This window comes from Nycticebus coucang, chromosome 23 (genome assembly GCF_027406575.1).
Source record: "Nycticebus coucang isolate mNycCou1 chromosome 23, mNycCou1.pri, whole genome shotgun sequence".
NCBI lineage: Eukaryota > Metazoa > Chordata > Mammalia > Primates > Lorisidae > Nycticebus > Nycticebus coucang.
Window position 1 is genome coordinate 36,581,244 of NC_069802.1, and position 18,849 is coordinate 36,600,092.

Here is an 18,849-nt window from a genome sequence, read left to right on the forward strand (position 1 = left end):
AGAAAAGTTGCCAGGCATCTGAGAATTCCTAGCAGATAGGTAGGAACAAATGTGGGAAGTGTGTGGAAGTCTTCCACAGGAAGCCGGAAAACTCATGCTCCAGAGAAATCCTCTAAATCCAGTCATTGTGGAAATGCCTTTACTAAAAAATCATTCTAACAAGTAGAGAAAACCACAAAAATGTTAAAAATGTGGAAACGCTTTCAACTAGAAGTCAAATGTCATTGTACATCAGAGAATTCATACTAGGAGAAACGCTAAGAAAACAGTAAATGCAGAGAAACCTTCAGAGTTCACTGACTCAAAGGTCCCCCATAAAGAACCCTACAAAAGCACTAATGTGGGGAAGCTTTCAGCAAGAAAACACACCTCATTACACATCAAAGACCCCCCAGAGGAGAGAAGCCCTATGAAATGATGAACTTTGGAAGGCGTTCGGCCGTATGTGAAATTTCATAACTCACACTGTGGAGAAGGCTAGGATTGCAACATATGAGGAGGACCTGTGGTGCAACAGTGGTTCCTAAGAAGCAGCCCTGTTAACTTAAAAACATGGAAACACTTAGTCCCGAGGTCAAAGTTCATTTTGCACCAAAGACTCTGTCTAGGGAAGAGTCTCTGCGTTGTGTAAAGCGTCCTGCACCCTCAAAATTAGCTTCAGACATTACACACTAGAGAATTTATACTGATTTTAAAAACTATCAATTTGACAAATTAAAATTCCACCCCCAGGGGAACAAAACTCCAAGATGAAAGCCACACTTTTTATAAAAAAGATGAATGAGAAAGAACATCCATGATGGTCCAGAATCTCCCTCCCCAGGCCTCATGCTCATCTTTCAAAGTAAACACAACAGATAGTTCTTACAGTCACCCTAAGTTACCCACTTGGAAGTGATCCTCACTGTGCTGCCTCCCCCACATCTGCTCCCAACCTTGGGCTCCTGAACACAACCCCCTACAGGCATCAGAGGGTGGCAAATGCCACCATGCCCCTTTATTCTTACACCACTCACCCGCACAGTTTTATATGAGTGTCTGACTTGTGGAGAGTAAGTTCATGGTGTGTACATGGGGGAGGAAAACAGTTATTTTCCCCCAAGTTCAACCTTCCTCAATCCCAGGGGAAAAGACCTCGGTGTGAGGAGCCTCACAGGGTGCACCCAGGTCCTCGGCTCATGGTCCTGCCTGCTGCTCATGGGGGTCTCACCCAGGGTCTGTCCCTCTGTCAGCACCACACTCTCCCAGCCTGTGTCCGTCCCTAGCAAACCCATAAGTCTCCACTTGTTAACACAAAGGGGGCCTCCTCCAAGCCTTCCTTTCACTCTGGGGTCTGGAGGTTCCGGCACACTGCACAACCCCTGAGTGTGATGGTTGGTCAGGGGGCAGCTCTCACCCGAGCCGGCCGAGGCCGGGCCTGCATCTTAATCACCAAGCTTCAGACCAGAGAGGGTAACCAGTCCTCTCCAGCAGAGGAAGAGGCCTGCAATGGCTGTTTCCCGCCATGGACAGCAAGTTCGGTCTACAGCCAGGAAGGATGATGATGCTAACACGCATAGAAAAGAGGGGTCGGTGCCCCGAAGGCCAGCCCTGTCAGTGCCAGGCACAGTCTTCACAGACACCTGCCTTGACAGCTCTCAGTGGACCTGGCCTCCTCACAGCTCTCGCCGCAAAATGAGAGGGAGAAAAGAAACGAGGAGAAGGGGGCAGCTAGGCCCATCCCTGCCCCACCTGCTACTTGGGGTCTTCTGCGCCCTCGCCCTTGGGGGAAGCTGCCACTGTGGAGGTTGTCTTGAGGCTCCGCTTCCGCTTCTGCACATTCTGCTCCGGATGGAACAGGATGACGTAGGTTTTGGGTATGTACAGCATGCCGAGGGACACCGATGCACTCAGGCTCAAGGACACAGTCAAGGTCATCGTTTGGATGTAGATCTAAGTCGTGGAGAAGGGCAGGGTAGACTCAGCCCTGTTCTCTCCCTCCCCCAGCTCCACAGGGTCCTAGCAACAGAGACTGGAGGGGAAGGGGAACAAACACTTTGAAAAGTTCACTAATGTGAGCAAAGGCCTGGAGACACAAGGAGCTGGGATGAGGAGCCAGAGGGCACCATGTGGCGAGTACAAGTCAGCAATGATGGGGCCATTAACAGTGGCACCTGGGGAGACAGTCCCTACTGTCTGAAGGGGCTAGAGCACATCAATGAGTGAACAAGCACGTTTTCAGATATGCAAATGATGAATGAACGGAATGGAGGGGGCAGTGGACAAGCAAGTGGGTGGCACACATGCACAGACAATTGTCCTGCTGCACACACAGCCCAGTAAGTGGACTGGCAGGCTCACGTCAACTGGTACAAAGCATATGATGAAATCAGAGTCACAAAATGAGAAGGGTGGGAGTTGGGAAGAGTGATTAGAACAGAGGAGGCCCAGGCAGGGGCACAGCAAGTAACAAAGGTGTGGGCGAGCGTTTACGCGCACAAATCAATCAGCCAGCCAAGCCACTATGCCAATAATCACGTGTGCAAATGGGCAGCCGGCCCCAGGAAGAGTGGAGCCCTCCAGGGGACAGCAGGAAACAAGCTGTTACCTTCTCAGCCGACTGGGCAGTGCCAAAGAAGATTGGCACGAAGGCCAGCCAGATGATGCAGGTGGTGTACATGGTGAAGCCGATGGGCTTGGCCTCGTTGAAGGTCTCGGGAACACCACGGGCTTTGATGGCATACACCGTGCACGTGACCATGAGCAGGAGGCTGTAGCCCAGGCAGCCGATCAGGGACAGATCCGACATGTCGCACTTGAGCACCCCGCGGGCCTGCTCTGGGTCCACTGTGCGCTGCTCCTCATAGTCGATCACGCTGTGTGGGGGCTGGGCCCCCAGCCACGCTATCACCCCCACCACCTGCAGGAGCCAGCACCTCCTCAGACACAGAGCCCTGACCCAGGGTGAGCCTCTCCTGCCCCCCAGGTCGCTGGCAGGTTAGGGTCCCTGTGTGAATGCATCACAGATCACAGGCAAGAGAAACAAAGGAGGCGCTCAATGGAAAGTGGAAAAATGTGAGCTGATGCCAGATGGCCTGAGACATCAGAGTCAGAACAGGTCTCTATAGGGAGGAGACAGGGTCTCAATTCCCTCAGAGGGACAGGAGATAAGACCTGGAGCCAGGAGAAGCTGGGAAAGCAGGAACTAAGACACTTGCATAAAGTGGTGGAAGAGCTGCCCCATACTTTCCTACAGCGCCTGATCAGAGGAGAGGGGACTAAAATCTGGCCAGCACTCAGCACCAGGCTGTGCACCTGAAGCAGGGCTGTGTGGTCCCATAGGAGAGGATGCTGGGATCGTCTGTCCATCCAGGAGAAGCACCTCTGTGACTCTCCCACAGGCAGCAGGTCTGCGAAGTGGGAACTAAAAAAGTGAACTCCGTGCACTGTCCAGGAAAGCAGCATGGAAATTCATGTTGGAACATGGCTCTGGATGGGGTGAGTCACTAAAACCCAGGCCATGATGCCCAGCAGCATCCAAAATATGTCCCCACTGAGTCTGCAAGACTGATAAGGAATTCGCCTGCCAAACACCTAATGAACTCCAGCCACACAACAGAAAGTGAACAAGGGACAGGGACAGGCGGGTCCCAGAAGAGGCAGCCCCTCGGGCCAAATGCACCAGTATTAAGTATAGCAGACATTTCATGTCCATAATGCCTTTCTGTAAGATCCATTCCATATGGGGGAAGGCGCAATGTGAGAGCGGGCCAGGTGAAGGATGAATGTAGTCTGAACACCTCCCCAAGTGTGGGGGGGGGCATGGGAGTCTCTTGGGGGGGAAGTGGGAGCACCTTAGGATGCGCTGTGCCCTCGGGATTCTGGCCCTGGGTGGGGAACTCAGGCCCTGTCTCTAGAGGAGGTGGGAGTGCCCTTCAGTCCAAGTCCTTGGGGGCCGGGTGGAGAGAAGAGCTCTCTCAGAGATTGTGCCACCTCCACCTGGTCCTGAGAATATGGCTGGTCTGCAACGTCACACCAAGTCCCGCTGCCTGTGTCCTTGTCCCTTAGAAGCCTTTGCACAGAAGACCTGCAGGCCTCCCAGCCTCAGGAGTCGCCTGTGGTGCTGTAATGTTGCTGTCTCAGGGTAAACCCCAAGCAACCCTGTTTCTGGCGTGCACACAGCACACTGTACTGGCATTTAGTGAAGCAGACACTCTGTTCTACAGTACACTACAGGGCCTGTGCCTCTCACTCACACTACACAATGACCCGGGCAGTGGCCACTCCCTTGTGTAAACGGAGCTCTCTGTCCTCTCCACGAGCCAGGTTGTGCGAAAGCATGTCTGGTTTATGAAAATAATGCCCCATCTTTGTCCCATCTCCCTTCAGGACCTGAACAGGGAAACACCTGCTCCTAGGTGACCTGTCACATGGGACAGAGCCAGGCGTGACCTCCCAGGGCTTTTTTTTTTTTTTTAACACAGGAGCCAAAATAGAAAAGAGAGACTCTCAAAACAGCACTTCTCTGAAAGAGAAGGATGGTACCCCTGACTGCTCTGGCTCCTTGGGAGCCTCCGGACCCACCTGCAGGGAGGTGAGGCTGAAGGTGATGACCAGTTGCGACGTGGGGCTGATGAAGGGTGGGGGTGTGATGGAGCGCTTGCCCTGCTCGAAGATGCGGTAGATGCGGTTGGTCTTGGTGAGCAGGGCAGAGTAGCTGAGGGTGGTACCCAGGCCCAGGAAAAGTCTGCGGGCAGCGCAGACGGTGGCCCCAGGCTCGGCCACCATGAGGAAGGTGATGGCGTAGATGAGGAAGATGCCGGTGAGGAGCACATAGCTGAGCTCACGGCCCGAGGCCCGGACGATGGGCGTGTTGTTGTGCCGCACAAAGGTGGCCACCACAGTGGTGGTGGCCATGATGCCCAGCACGGCCAGGAGGAGGGGCGGGGCCGCCCAGGGGGAGGACCAGGTGAGGCGCACCACGGGTGTGGGGCGGCAGCCGGTGTGGTTGGGCGTGGGCCGCATGTGTCCAGGGCAGGCCTCGCATGTGAACTCGTCCACCTGGAAGCGGTACCCGTCGCAGGCCTCGCAGTGCCAACAGCAGGGCACGCCCTTCACCATCTTCTTGCGCTCCCCTGGCCCACAGGGCAGGCTGCACTGAGAGGAGGGCACCTCATGGGGGCCGCCTGCCCACTGCAGGGCCTCCACCTGGGGAAAGAGAGGAACTCACGCCAGCGACCTCGGCCTCCAGGGCCCCGCCACCCCACACGGGGCACCGTCTGCGCACTCACGTCCAGCCTGAGGGCCTCTGCCCACTGGCCCACTGCCTGGTACCCGCCACTGCTGGCGCTGCCATTGGTGGCCTGGTACTGGAAGATGTCGTAGCGCCCGGGCGCATCTCCATCCTCATTGAACATCACGGGGGTTCCCGCGCTGCCTGCAGGGAGAGCGTGTCACCCAGCTGGTTCTCTGACCCATCAGACCTAGCCTCCTGGGACCTCTGAGGACCAGCTGGAAGAAAGGAACAGCTTAGCAAGCTCGTGAGAAGCTGAGCATCACTAAGTCACCCACACAGTGCTGGTACACCTGCTAGGAAACCAAGATAACCAAGCCATGGGATGTGGAGCGGTGGAACCCTGGCTTACTGCGGAGAGAGTGTGCAAAGGCGTGGCTGCTGTGAACACAGCGTGGCCACACCTTGGAAAATGAACACAGGATCACCATTTGATTAGCCTCTCTCCCTCCTCACCAGGTACACACCGAGAACTGGAAGCGGGTCTCAGAGAGAAGCCCGCACCCATTCAGAGCTGTACTGTGTGCGTCCACCACAAGAGGAAGGAGCCCAAGTGCCCCTCGACAGCTGAGTGGACATTCTGTGGCGTATCCACATATCCACATAGCAGAACATTATTCAACCTCCGGAGGAGGAAATCCCAACACGTGCCACATGCACACGACCCAGAGGACGCTGTGCTGAGTGAAATAAGCCAGTCACAAAAGAACAGGCGCTGTGGGACTCCACTCAGCTGCACCTGGAGTGGACGAACTCAGAGACAGAAAGGAGAAGGTGGGTGAGGGCTGCAGGAGGGGAGTAAGGCGTTCCATGGGTGTGGACTTTGGGTTTTGCAGAATGAAGAGAGTTCTGGAGATGGATGGTGGTGATGGCCACACATTATCAGTGTATTCAATCCAACTGGCTGTACCCCTAAAAATGGCTAAAATGGTTAAAAGGGTACATGTCATGTTATGTGAAAGAAAATGTCACTGTCCAGGCTAGGGGGTAAGTGCACATAGGACAAGGGTCTGAGCAAACAGCTCTGTCTCTTTTAGAAGCCTGTTCTCCTGCCCTACAGAGCTGGTCTGGAGGAATATCGAGCAGAAAGCGTAACAGGGAGAAAGCAATCCGTGAGCATTTGGTGGAAGAAGAGGGTTTTAATTTTATGAAGGATATTAATTGAACGGAAGCATCTCTCTCCCACAAACCAAGGGCACAGCTTGAATCCCTCTGCTCTTTTCTTTTTTTTTTTTTTTTTTTGGAGACAGAGTCTCACTGTCATCCTCGGTAGAGTACCGTGATGTCACAGCTCACAGCAACCTCAAAGTCTTGGGCTTAAGAGATTCTCTTGACTCAGCCTCCCAAGTAGCTGGGACTACAGGCACCCGCCACAATGCCCAGCTATTTTTTTATTGCAGTTGTCATTGTTTAGCTAGCCCAGGTCGGGTTCACATCTGCCAGCCTCAGTGCATGTGCCTGGCGCCATAACCACTGCTCTGCCAGTGCCGGCCCCCTCTGGGTCTTTTCAGAAGACATGATTTTTAGCTCTGACCATGTGCCAGGCCCTCTGCTGGTCCACAGGGACACATCAGACCCCATGCCGTATGCCTAGTGCATGAAAGAGGGGCGGTGTGTCCCTAAGCAGACCCTTTGTGCTGTTGGCACTGTGCCCCACGTGCCCCCAAAGTCCAGGCATCTCTCAGCACTGTGAAGTGGGGAGAGTTGTGTGACCCACTCAGGGTTCCAGGCAGTAGGTCACAGAGAAGATTCCTGAGAGCTAAAATTTGCAAATTGAGACAGGATGCTGACCCCAGGGAGGGGAGTGCTAAAAAGAGAGGACCAGAACTTGGTTCCTGTCTCCACCAAGCCTCTGGTACCCCACGAGACTATCTGCCTCTCTCATCCCTCCCATCCCAAGTCTAGAACCCCCTGCCATCCTGCTGGCTTTCCATCACGGCTATCGGTGCAGACATCACTCACCATTGAAGCGCACAGCTCGAATGTACTGCAGCAGCGTCCGCCCATCAGTGGGCTCCATGGCGGGGCACAGGCCTGTGTGCCCCGGGCACAGCGCCTGGTGCATGCTGTGCAGGGCGTGGGCAATGGCGTACACGGCGTCAATGACAAACTGCACCTTGCCCTCCTGCTCGTAGGTGGAGTCCTGGCCGATGCGTTCCTCTCCTGTCCTAGGGATGCCCAGAGGAAGTGTGCCTGGCCCTCTGCACCCAACCTGGCCTCCCGACTTCTCCCTCAACACCCTGGCCACCCTGGGAAGCTCTCACCTGTGCACTTGCGGGTGGCATCGTCTGACTGGGCACCCGAACTGGTCAGTTTGCAGTTAAAATTCTCTTCCCAGAACTCAGCAAACCAGATGTTCCTGCGGTTGTTCTCCAGGGAGCGAGTCATGAAGTACTGGTCAAACCCTAAAAGGAGGCAAGGAGGGAGGGCAGTGACCAGCTGAGCCAGCCATGGTTCCCATGAGGCCCTTTGCCACTAGCCAGCTTTGCAGCTAGCAGCAGCCATGTGACCAAGTTCTGGCTGGTGAATTCAAAGCCAATGGGAGGTCCTGGGTAGAATTCTCATCCCAATGCAAACTCCAAGCCCCACCACTTGAAAGACTTTTATCCCTGCTTCTTCTTTTCTGGTTAGGATGCTGCTGTGAGGATGTGACGTGTGGGGCTTCAACAGCCATCTTGTGACTAAGAGGCCACAAGCACAAAGACAGGAAGCAACCACAGAGAATGTGGGACAGAAGGATGGACAGAGCCCAAGGCTTCGAGAACATTGTTGCCTGCTGTCTCACCCCTGAAGTCCACTTCTTTCAGACCTCTTCTCTTGTGATAAAATGCCATTATTGCTAAAACCACCTCAGTCCAGTTTGTCACTTGCAACTAAATGCATTTTAACTGAAAAGGTGTGACAGTGTCTACCCCCGACAGGCTGGAAGTCTCTAAGAATCAGGGATCAGACTTTACAAGGGTCTGGGCTTCATGAAATAACTCTGCAAGCACATCATCAAGGCATCTGCAGCTTCAATCCTCCTGCAGAGCGCACCCTCCCTGCTGGAGCCCGCCAGACGCTCACAGGCGGCACTGTGAGGGGGGACTCTGCCAGACGCTCACAGGCGGCATCAGGAGGGGGGCCTCTCCACCTTCATCAACACACGGTGTGTCCCAGTGCTGGGCTCCTCTTCCTCCCAGCCTCACACGAGAGCCTCTTTGGTACAAGCAGAGATGCAGACAGGACATTACAGAACAAGGTCTAGCGATCCTTCTCACTGTGCTGTGAGTGCCTTCCCTCACACTCCGCCTCATTCAAATGCAAAGATGTGTCCACGGCACCAGAGCCACAGACTCGAGGAACTGTGGAAGGGCAGTCACACACACACATGCGCACCCAGGAGGCAGGGGCTGGGGACGCACCGTCGATGGACGCTCTCTTGGGCAGGATGGTGATGGCCCCCACAGCCACGTCCTCCAAGCTCAGGATGGGTGAGGTCTTGGCTCCCCAGCTGTCTGAGCCCACCCATAGGAAGTGTCCTGTCAGGTTGGCCTGGCCTGCGGCCTCCAGGACCCGCCTGGTGGGGGTGGGACAGGGTGAGTGAGGGCCTAGGAGCCTCCTGAAGCTCAGCCCTGGGCTCCATCCACACTCTGCCTGCCCCACTGCACGTCAGGGTACTGAGGACGCCTTCCCTGAGCTTCCCCCTGACCCTGAGCCTGCCACTTGTCCTGCCTACAATGACCTGCTCCACAGGGCTCCTTAGGGTAAACCCAGGCCAGCCAGAAGCCACCCACCCCCACCCCCCACCACACACACACACACACACATACACACACGCCTCCATAGTGTCACACTCAACACCCAGGCTGGAGGGAGCACCCCGCAGCTCCAGGCTGGGGGCCCAGCCAGGTGCAGCCTCTGTACCACCCTTAGGGCACCTTCCGCAAGGGCTCATTTACACACCCAGCTTTGCCCAGGAGTCACTCCCCAACTGTGAACTGCAAAAACAGACTAGTTCTGGGAGTTCCCAGGCTAGGAATCAAGCATCCCTACCCAGACCAGGCCTGATTCATCCTGGGGTCACCAGACCCAGAGGTCGGCAGGAAGAGAGGGTGTGAATGGCTGTGTAGGACCCTCCAGCAGAGCCTCCAAAGAACACGAGACTGAATGAGCCACTACCTACCTGATGTCATCCTCGTTGGCAAAGATAATGATGCCCCTGGCATTGGGTGTCTCCATGAGTCTCCTGATCACCTTGTTGAACTCTCCTGGCCTTGGTTCCCTGGGAATCTTGATGGACTGGGCAATACAGACCCCCCCTGGGTGTCGGGGATGCCAAGGTCAGCTCTTGTCTCACCACCCTCCCCCACCGGGCTGCCACTGCACATGTCTATGTAGCATTACTGAGAGGTCCACAGGCGTGAAATCTGACCTGGTGCCCCTTCCAGGCCACAAGGTGGGCGCTGAGTTCTCCAAGAGAAAGGGGCACCCACCCCACATCCAGGCCCACCAGACCCTGAGGCCTGCCCTGGACCCAAGCCCCCACAGATGGCCCCTGGCCCCTGCCTCTGTAGGCTCCCCAGTGCCCGGAGCCCCCAGCCCCAGCTCACCAGCCTCACGAGAGATTTGCACAAATGCCTCAACCCCGCTCTCGCCATAGTTGCCCTCTGAGGCCAGCGTGGACACGTAGTTCCAGCCCAGTGCTCGCACAATGTCCACCATGGCCTGGGCCTGGTAGGAGTCCGGTGGCACCACCCGGGAGAAGAAGTCATAGCGTGTGGAGTCGCTGAGCTCTGGGGCTGTGGAGGCGTAGCTGATCTGGGGGATCTGCAGGCAGGAGGGACACCTGGGCTGTGGCTGGAGGGTCAGCCACTTGAGGGAGGGAGGGGCAATGGGGGACCAAGACAAAGGGGTAGGGTGCTGGGGACCAGAGCTGAGAGAAAGATGGGGCGTGAAAGGTTTCAGAGGCAACTGGGCACCAGCTGGGGCCATCACATGGAGAAAAGGTCTGCATTTTGTGACGGTCTGGGTGTTCTGTGCATGGTGAGTGTGAGGGCAGCCAGCAGGGCCACCACACACAGCTGTGCCAGCTATGTCTGAAGCCAGGTGCGTGCGGCTGGGAAAGGGACATCCTCATCAGCCCAGAGGAAAACAGTTTTCCTAATTAACAGCAGCGGGCAGTAGGGGTACCCTGGGAGGCGTCAGAGCAGACTGGTGGGCTGAGGGGTCTGACCCAGGCTGTGGAGAAGTGAGGTCTTATGTGTGTGCATCAGATAAGTCCCCACAAGAGAGTGGGGGTGGCCCTTTCTCTTGGAGAACTCAGCGCCCACCTTGTGGCCCTGCGGTCAACAGAGATTGCTGTGCTGGCAGGGGAGGGCAAGGGGCAGGAGCAGGGCGCTGAGCAAGGGCCGAGAACACACAGGAGAAGAGCAGTGGGAGAACACACACCCGATGAAGAGCAGTGGGAGCAGGTGTGAGGCCAGAGAAGGTAATGAAGGAGGGCTGGGCTAAGCGAGAGTTGTTTGAAGCAGGGCAGAAAGAGAACATGGAGCCTGAGTGAGCATCAGAGGGACAGGGGTTTGGGCCCCTGAGTGAGGAACAGAGGGACCGGGGTTTGGACCTCCTGAGTGAGGGACAGGAGGATAGGAGTTTGGACCCCCTGAGTGAGGGACAGAGGGACCAGGGTTTGAATCCCCTGAGTGAGGGACAGAGGAACAGGGGTTCGGATCCCCTGCACTGGAACTAGATGAGAGGCTGGGAGCAGGGTCCAGGCAGGGCCGGGCACACACAGGGTGAAAGGCCACCAGGCAGCCACACAACCTCTCCGGGCATCACACCACTGCCAGCCAGAGGAGGCGGGGTGGGGACCTTAGGCATGCAGATAGCAGAGAGGTCTGGGAGCAGGAGAAACTAGGGGAAAGAAATCCCTTCTGGGTGCAGGTGGGAGCAAGCCTGCCTCCCTCACAGAGGGAACCCCCTCTGTCCCACTGCCCATAGGGAGTGACCACTACAGAAACCCCCAAATAGTGATGCCCAAGGCCGCCTTATCCCTGATCCCCGCCCCTCTCAGAGGACAGTTCCCTGGGAGAGCACAGCTCAGGGCCAGGCCAGCCGGGAACAGGAGACAAGGGCTAGAAGGAAAGGACCCAACCCAGGGGAGCTTCACATAGACATTTTAAAACAAATTTATGATGGATGTGTTACTTAGTTCAATGTAAGCATTTCACATTGTATATCGAAGCCGTACCCTGAACCCTATAAATGCATCAATGTACAAAGTTAAGATTTAATAAAAAATAATAAATAAATAAATAAAACGAATTTAAATGATGATCAGAGGAGACAAGAGCTAGAACTTTCAGGCCTGCCCACCCTCCGGCGCGGCTCGGAGCCCCCTACAAGGCTGTGCAGGGTCCCAGAACAAGGACGGCCGGGCAGGCGGGGGCTGGAGTCCAGGCCGCCCTCCTCCGGCCAGCGCGGTCCAGAGGCGCCCGGTCAGCCTGGACTCGCACCCAGGGCGGTCCCGGGTGGGAACCGATGTGACCCAGGCATCCGTCCGGCCCCGCGGGCAGGGTTTTCTGGACGCCGCGTGAGTTAGAGCGACAAAGTGGGGCTTTCTGGAAAGGGGTAACGGCAGAAGCCATGGGCCACCCCAAAGGCGAGGACAGGAGGGACGAGCTGGGACCCGAGGACACCCCGTGGCCCTCACCGCAAACAGGCGCAGCACGTTGGCGACCATGATGGAGACGGAGCTGGCCGAGGCGCCCACCACGGCCACCACCCGCTCGGGGGGCGCGGCGCGCAGCGGGGGGACGCCCCCAGGGCAGCTTGCGCCCACCTCGTCGCCGTCGCCGCGGCCGCGGATCAGCGCCTGCACGAAGGTCAGCGCCTGCTCCAGCGCGTACGTGTCCCGCGAGCAGGTGTCCAGTAGCCGCGCGCCCAGGCGCACGCCAGGCAGTAGCGCGGGGTCGGCGTTGACGCGGTCCAGGGCGTACAGCATGGCCTCGAGCCGGTGCACGCCCTGCTCCTTCTTCAGCGCCCCGCACGCCCGGCCCGCAGCGCCGCGCGCGTGCACCGGGAACAGGCCGCCCAGCGTGAGGCCGCCGGCCAGGCGCACGGAGCCCGCGGCGCGCGCCAGCCCTGCCTGCGCCAGCCAGGCCAGCAGCGGCGCCAGGAGCAGCGCCATCGGCGGCGGAGGGGCGGCCGACGCCAGGAGCTCCGGCTCGCACGCTGTGGCCCGCGGGGCAGGGGACGCGGGAGCCTTGGGCGAGGGTGGGGACCCCGCGCAGCTGGCCTGACGTCCCGCCGCGCCCTCACACCCTCGGGGGCTGGCCCCGGCACGTCTCCACACCGGCCCTGCGCCCACTTCCCCGGGGGCCGCCCCCTAAATACCCAGGTTCCCTCCGTGGCCACTGTCACCTGCCAGCTGCTGTCGGGCCAAACAGATGCCGGACTGTGACAGATGCCGCTGGAGAGGATTTAAGGATTCTGGGGAGGGGTGAGAGGCTGCCCGAGGGTGGAGACCTCTCTGCATTCCTCCTTCCCCGCCCTCTCAAGGGATGTCCTGCCGTCTGTCTGCCTCGGCCCTTCTCTGTCTCTAGGTCTCCTGTCTCTGGCTTTCTCTCTCTTCTAGGAACTCTCTTCTGCCTGTCCCCGCCCCGCCCCCCCCACTTGGCCGTCCTCTCTTTCCTGGCCACCAGCCCTCCTGACTCCAGCAGCCTAAGATACCCCTAACCTTCTCCTTGCAGCACCCTACCATGTGTGGAGGGGACAGGAGCAGAGGCTGGGTGACCCCTGTGTCCCAGAGCATGAGGCAGGGGAGCTGGGTGGGCAGGAAGGAACCAGGCGGGCAGACCTTCAATATTAGCAAATTGACAACCATCCCACAGATGCAGATAGAGAGATGAAGCCTCAGGGAGCCTGCCCAGGGCACACGCTGGCATGTGTCAGCACCAGGACTCACTCCCAGAGTGCTGTGAAGTCACCAGCCCACACTGCCTTGAGGAGGGAGGGGACAGGGCCAGTCCTCCATAGCTCCAACCCCACGTCCTGCAAGTGGGGCTGGAGCCCTAAGGAGCTGAGTCCACACAGCCTACCCCCACCCTGGGGGCCAAAGTGAGGGGACTTGGCCAAAAGACTCTTTACCAACACACCCATCCGAGGCCCCAGATTTGGCCCTGATGCTTGAGAGAGCAAAGGCATCAGGGAGACAGGTGGTAAGCTCCCAGCCTCAGGGATTAGCAGGCTCCTCGTAAGAAGGCTGAGCCGGCTTGAGCTCCATTAGACTGGTGGATTAGGGTGGCCACAGGGATTTGGGCAAGGCCAGCAGAGGGAGCAAGCCGGAAACATGCCTCCATCCTCTCCCTACCGCTGCCCAGGGCCCCAGTGGTCTCCACTCCTACAGCCTCCTCTCCCTGGGGGAGGCCAGAAGCCGGGAGGCCAGACCAGCTCTGCTTCACCCACTGCACAGTGGGAAGGGCAGGGCCACTCAGCAGGCACCAGGCCCAAGCCTGCCATTGCACAAACAACTTTGGAGGCAGAGGGGCCATGCCACCACCTCAAAGCCCTTCCTCTCAGGATGGGTCCAAAGCTGCCATGACAGAGGCTCCTGAATCACACATCCAGAGCAGCCACTGGCTCTTGACTAGAGGAGGGACCCTCAGGGAGCAGGGACAGAAGCTGGGAGACCTGTGGGAAGCCCTCCCAGGGTGCAGGCAGGGGCGGAGCTCACCTGTGTCTATTCCTCGTTTCTGTAACAGGCCATGGGTGGCAGCTGGTGTTACAGCTGCCTTCTCCTCTCTCCCATTCCATGTTCTGTTTGCCCTCAGCAAACACCTCAGCTTCGTGTGGCTCTTTACCCAGAGGGACACCCAAACCTCCATTCCTGGGGCCTTGGCCGTTATCAGTCCCACCTAGACTGGTTGCTGTGGTTCCCACTGTCACCGTGGGAGTCACAGTGGTGGGCAACCACCACCTGTATGTTTCTGTTAAATCACAGTGAAGTCCAGCTGTGATGAGAAAGCAAGTACTTTATACACACATGCTCTGTCCTTAAGTACAAGCTGTAACTTCCCTTAGGAGGGAGGCAAACTGGAGTCCTGAATTAAGAGCTAGAACGACAGGTGCATCTTGCTCCCCAGTCTCAGCACCAGACTCCGCACACTCACCAGCCGGCCATGGATGCCCAGCTGTACCCAGCTGGCTATTTCTGAACATCAATTCCATTTTCTGTATGTCATTTTCCTTTTTCTGTCCATACATTTTCTCCAAACATGCAGCAGTGACGGGGTCTCTCTGAATTTGCTGTGATTCTGAGGGTTGCTGAATTCATAAATCATTTTTTTTTCCTTGCCCAATTAAACTGTTAACTTTGTCTAAAGTTTTTCTTCTAAAACTTCCAAAACATTTTCCTGACCCCAAGAGAGAACTCCGTATGTACCTGTGAAGCGGTCACTCTCTCGTCCGTCCCCCATCCGGTCCCTGGCAACCGCAGCTCTGCTTTTGTCTCTGGATTTACCTATTTTGAAATTTCATATAAATGAAATCTTACAATATGTTACCTTTGCGTCTGGACTCTTTCACTTAGCATAATGTTTGGAGGTTTTTCCACATTATAATAATCAGTACTTCGCTCCTTTTATAACTGGGTAGTATTCCATTGTGTGTCTACAGCACAATTTGCCGGTCCAGTGTGCACAGCTGGATATTGGGTGGTGTCCAGCTTTTGTCTATTTGAGCATTTGGTTGAGTCCCTGTTTTAAATTATCTTGCATATACACCTAGTTTGGGGGGTCAGAACACACCATTCTGTAATATGGTTATAGGATAGCAGACTATACCACCCCTTTGGAGTATTTTGAGCTGGTTATTCTGAGAAACTGTAGAGGCAGGAGTAGCTCTAAAAAGCTGCTCTTCTGTAAAAGAAATTTACGTCTGTAAAGGAAATCGACACTAGTAAAGCATCCTATCAGGAAGAGAGCTGCTCCAGAAAGTCTTTATGATCTGAGAGACTCTGTCTTTGCACAGACAACCTTCTTCCCCAGGACTTCCTCCCTCCCTCTGGCATAAATTTCCTCCAGGACAACCCCAAGCCCCTCCTCCTTCCCCGTAGCTTAGGTTGCTTATGAGCCTCAGTTGTCCGGCCCTTCCTCTGGCCTCATACTCCATGGGCCTCCATGCATATATTACTAATCAAATAAGGCTTTTCTCTTGTTATCTATCCAATGTCAGTTTAACTTGTAGCCCAGCCGAAGACCCTTGGGAGAATGGAGGAAGCCATTTCCCCTCCCACACACTAGGGATGCTGGTAATTCTCATTTAACTTCTTTTTTTTTTTTTTTTTTTTTTTTTTGGCCGGGGCTGGGTTTGAACCCGCCACCTCCGGCATATGGGACCGGCGCCCTACCCTCTGAGCCACAGGTGCCGCCCCTCATTTAACTTCTTAAGGAACTGTATTCCAAACAATAGTACAGCTGCACAATTGTACATTCCCACAGCAGTGCACAAGAGCTGTGATCTGTCCACATTCTCCCCAGTGCGAAGCAGGTTCACTGGCACTGATTCCAGCTTGTCTGTGTCTGGTGAGATGGAACACCCACACTCAAGGTGACATTAGCAAATTTGTTACTTACAGGGGGGCAGCAAAGGACAAGCTGGTCCTCTAAGGTTCAGAAAGACTGCCCAGGGTGGGCGGAGCTTCCCACTTACAGGGTAGCTGAGGGACCCCAGAAAGCAGCCTACCCTGGAAAGGGGCACGAGGTTTGCAGCGCCAAACGTTGAGAGTGCCCTGTTTCTGTACTGTAGCACAGGAACAAGCCCAGGCTCTTCTGCCAGTCCCTCTTCCCGTGGACGTTGCAGTCCCAGCACATTCTGCAGTTATTTTTGAGAACTACCAAAGAGAAAGTGAGGGAAACTGGGTCAGTCCAACGCCATTCTGAGAACTGGCCTGTAACTAACATTTATTTTCCACGTGTTTGATGATTGCCTTTTTAGTGAATCTTTTAGACCTCACTGCCCCTCTCACGGACACTTCCCTGATGACGGATGACGGTGAGCATCTTTTCAGGTGCTTTGGGCCACCTGTTATGTCTTCTTGGAAGAAATGGCTATTCAAGTTCTTAGACCCTGTTTAAATTGGGTTGTTTGTCTTCTTGTTGAGTTTTAAGACTCTTTAATATATTCTGGATACTATATCCTTATCATTAATAGGTATGTGATTTGGAAATATTTTATCCCATTCGGTGAGTTGTTGTTTCACTCTCTTGAGAATGTGTTTTGATGGACAAAAGTTTTTAAGTCTGAGAAAGTCCAAATCATATATTTTTCTTCTACTGATTGCACTTTTGGTATCATATCTAAGAATCTATTGCCAAACCCAAGGCCATGAATATTTATACCTATGTCTTATTCCAAGATTTCTATAGTTTTAGCTCTCACATGTAGGTCTTTGATCCACACTGAGTTAATTAGTGTGTATGATGTTATCCACCGTGGATGTGCAAATGGACACAGAAGTCCTCTACAGTAGGTAATATTTGGGCAGAGACCTGGGCGAAAAGTGTTGGAAAGCAATGATGATGCCTACTAGGAAGAGGGGACAGCAATTGGGGATCCCAAGTCACAAATGCCACAAAATAGTATTCCTGAAAATGCTCATGTTGCATCCAAAAGCAGATAAAAAATAACTGAGGTATTGAAATAACAGGAATCAAACAGACCACTCAAATCTTAAGAAGGTTTGGAACCGGAACACTAATGAAAACTACAATTCTGGCCACACAGTGCCTGGGCCATGTAATCCCAGCACTCTGGGAGGCCAAGGCGGGTAGATCCCTTGAACTCAGGAGTTCAAGACCAGTCTGAGCAAGAGTGAGACCTGTCCCTACAAAAAACAGAAAAACTAGCCAGGCATTGTGGTAGGCACCTGTAGTCCCAGTTACTCAGGAGGCTGAGGCAGGAGAATGGCTTGAGCCCAAGAGTTTGAGGTTGCTGTGAGCTATGATGACTCAACGGCACTCTACCCAGAGTGAGACTTGGTCTAGAAAGAAAGGAAGTAAGGAAGGAAAGAACAATTCTAACAAAAGATAACAGTAGGGCGGAGCCTGTGGCTCAGTGAATAGGGCGCCTGCCCCACATACCGAGGGTGGCAGGTTCAAACCCGGCCCCAGCCAAACTGCAACAAAAAAATAGCTGGGCGTTGTGATGGGCGCCTGTAGTCCCAGCTGCTCGGGAGGCTGAGGCAAGAGAATCGCCTAAGCCCAGGAGTTGGAGGTTGCTGTAAGCTGTGACACCACGGCACTCTACCGAGGGCAATAAATAAAATGAGACTCTGTCTCTACAAAAAAAAAAAAAAAAAAAAAGATAACAGCAAAGTTAAAGGGGCATGGAAAAATGTCAAATACTAGAGTAAATTGAGAACTTCATCTTCTAAGAAAGACGAAAGCACCTTAGCAAAAAGGACTGAGCTGTGAGGACCACGCAGGGAGTAGGTGGCCACTGATCTGGGAGAGACCCTGGGAGTGGAAGTAGGGCCAGGCGCTGCCTCTGTTCCCCCGTTGTTCTGCTCTGAGCTCGCTGGTTTCTCGTGTTCAGATGCTCTTACTCTGAGAATAAAACGAAGGTGCTGGGGAACCCCATGTGAACCCCGAAACCCCCAGACACCACAAACTAAGCCACGAAACAGAGATGTGTGCTGCAATGAAATATGTTTCTTCACAGAAATTTTCCAAATAGACAGAAATGAGATGATGCATTCCTTGTGTGAGGGTCTTCCTAGTCCGTACAGAAATAAAATTTGCAGGCGGAACTAAGAAGCACAGATACAAGACCACGAGTCCAACATTTCTAAGCTGAAATCCACAAAAATGTCATAACCGAGTCTGGTTTGTCCCAGAAATGGACTTTAGCAGATTAACGATTTAGGATATCTATTAATATAATTCACTGCATTAACGGATTAAAGGAAAAAACATGATTACCTAATGGATGCAGAAAAGACATTTGATAACATCCAATATTCGTTCATGATTTTGAGTTTTGCAATCTAAGGATCTTCTTTTTTTTTTTTTTTTTTTTTTGTAGAGACAGAGTCTCACTTTATGGCCCTCGGTAGAGTGCCGTGGCATCACACAGCTCACAGCAACCTCCAACTCCTGGGCTTAAGCCATTCTCTTGCCTCAGCCTCCTGAGTAGCTGGGACTACAGGCGCCCGCCACAATGCCTGGCTATTTTTTGGTTGCAGTTTGGCCGGGGCCGGGTTTGAACCCACCACCCTTGGTATATGGGGCTGGCGCCCTACCGACTGAGCCACAGGCGCCGCCTCTAAGGATCTTCTTTAAACTGATAAAGTTGTCTACTAAAATGGTTACAGAAAATACTGCACTCAGTGATGCGTTATTTGAAAAATTTATTTCCTTTAAAATCAGAACAAGATGATAATTCCAATTATTACTCCCTCTAGGGGGCATCAGTGAATGCAAGGAAAAAAGAAGCATAATGGGTGGTTTGCAAAACACACAGCTTCCAGCATCTGGAGACGGTATGATTTGCCTACTGTGTTAGCCGGAGGTCTCCAGAGAGAGGGAAATATGTATACA

General features: G+C 54.4%; 1 protein-coding gene across 1 annotated transcript in view; it reads right to left on the reverse strand.

Moving 5' to 3' along the window:
* The window catches only part of GRM6 (glutamate metabotropic receptor 6), a 25,325-nt gene continuing 6,476 nt past the window's right edge, over positions 1-18,849 (reverse strand). The window contains exons 2-13 of the mRNA XM_053577651.1: positions 15,995-16,051; positions 15,725-15,831; positions 11,964-12,638; positions 9,865-10,081; positions 9,438-9,573; positions 8,677-8,831; positions 7,537-7,677; positions 7,235-7,435; positions 5,271-5,416; positions 4,564-5,187; positions 2,588-2,899; positions 1-1,932 (exon numbers count right to left, since the gene is read on the reverse strand). Of these exons, the coding sequence (XP_053433626.1) occupies positions 1,735-1,932; positions 2,588-2,899; positions 4,564-5,187; positions 5,271-5,416; positions 7,235-7,435; positions 7,537-7,677; positions 8,677-8,831; positions 9,438-9,573; positions 9,865-10,081; positions 11,964-12,638; positions 15,725-15,831; positions 15,995-16,051 (2,969 nt within the window). The 3' untranslated portion in view covers positions 1-1,734. The remainder of the gene's footprint in view (positions 1,933-2,587; positions 2,900-4,563; positions 5,188-5,270; positions 5,417-7,234; positions 7,436-7,536; positions 7,678-8,676; positions 8,832-9,437; positions 9,574-9,864; positions 10,082-11,963; positions 12,639-15,724; positions 15,832-15,994; positions 16,052-18,849) is intronic.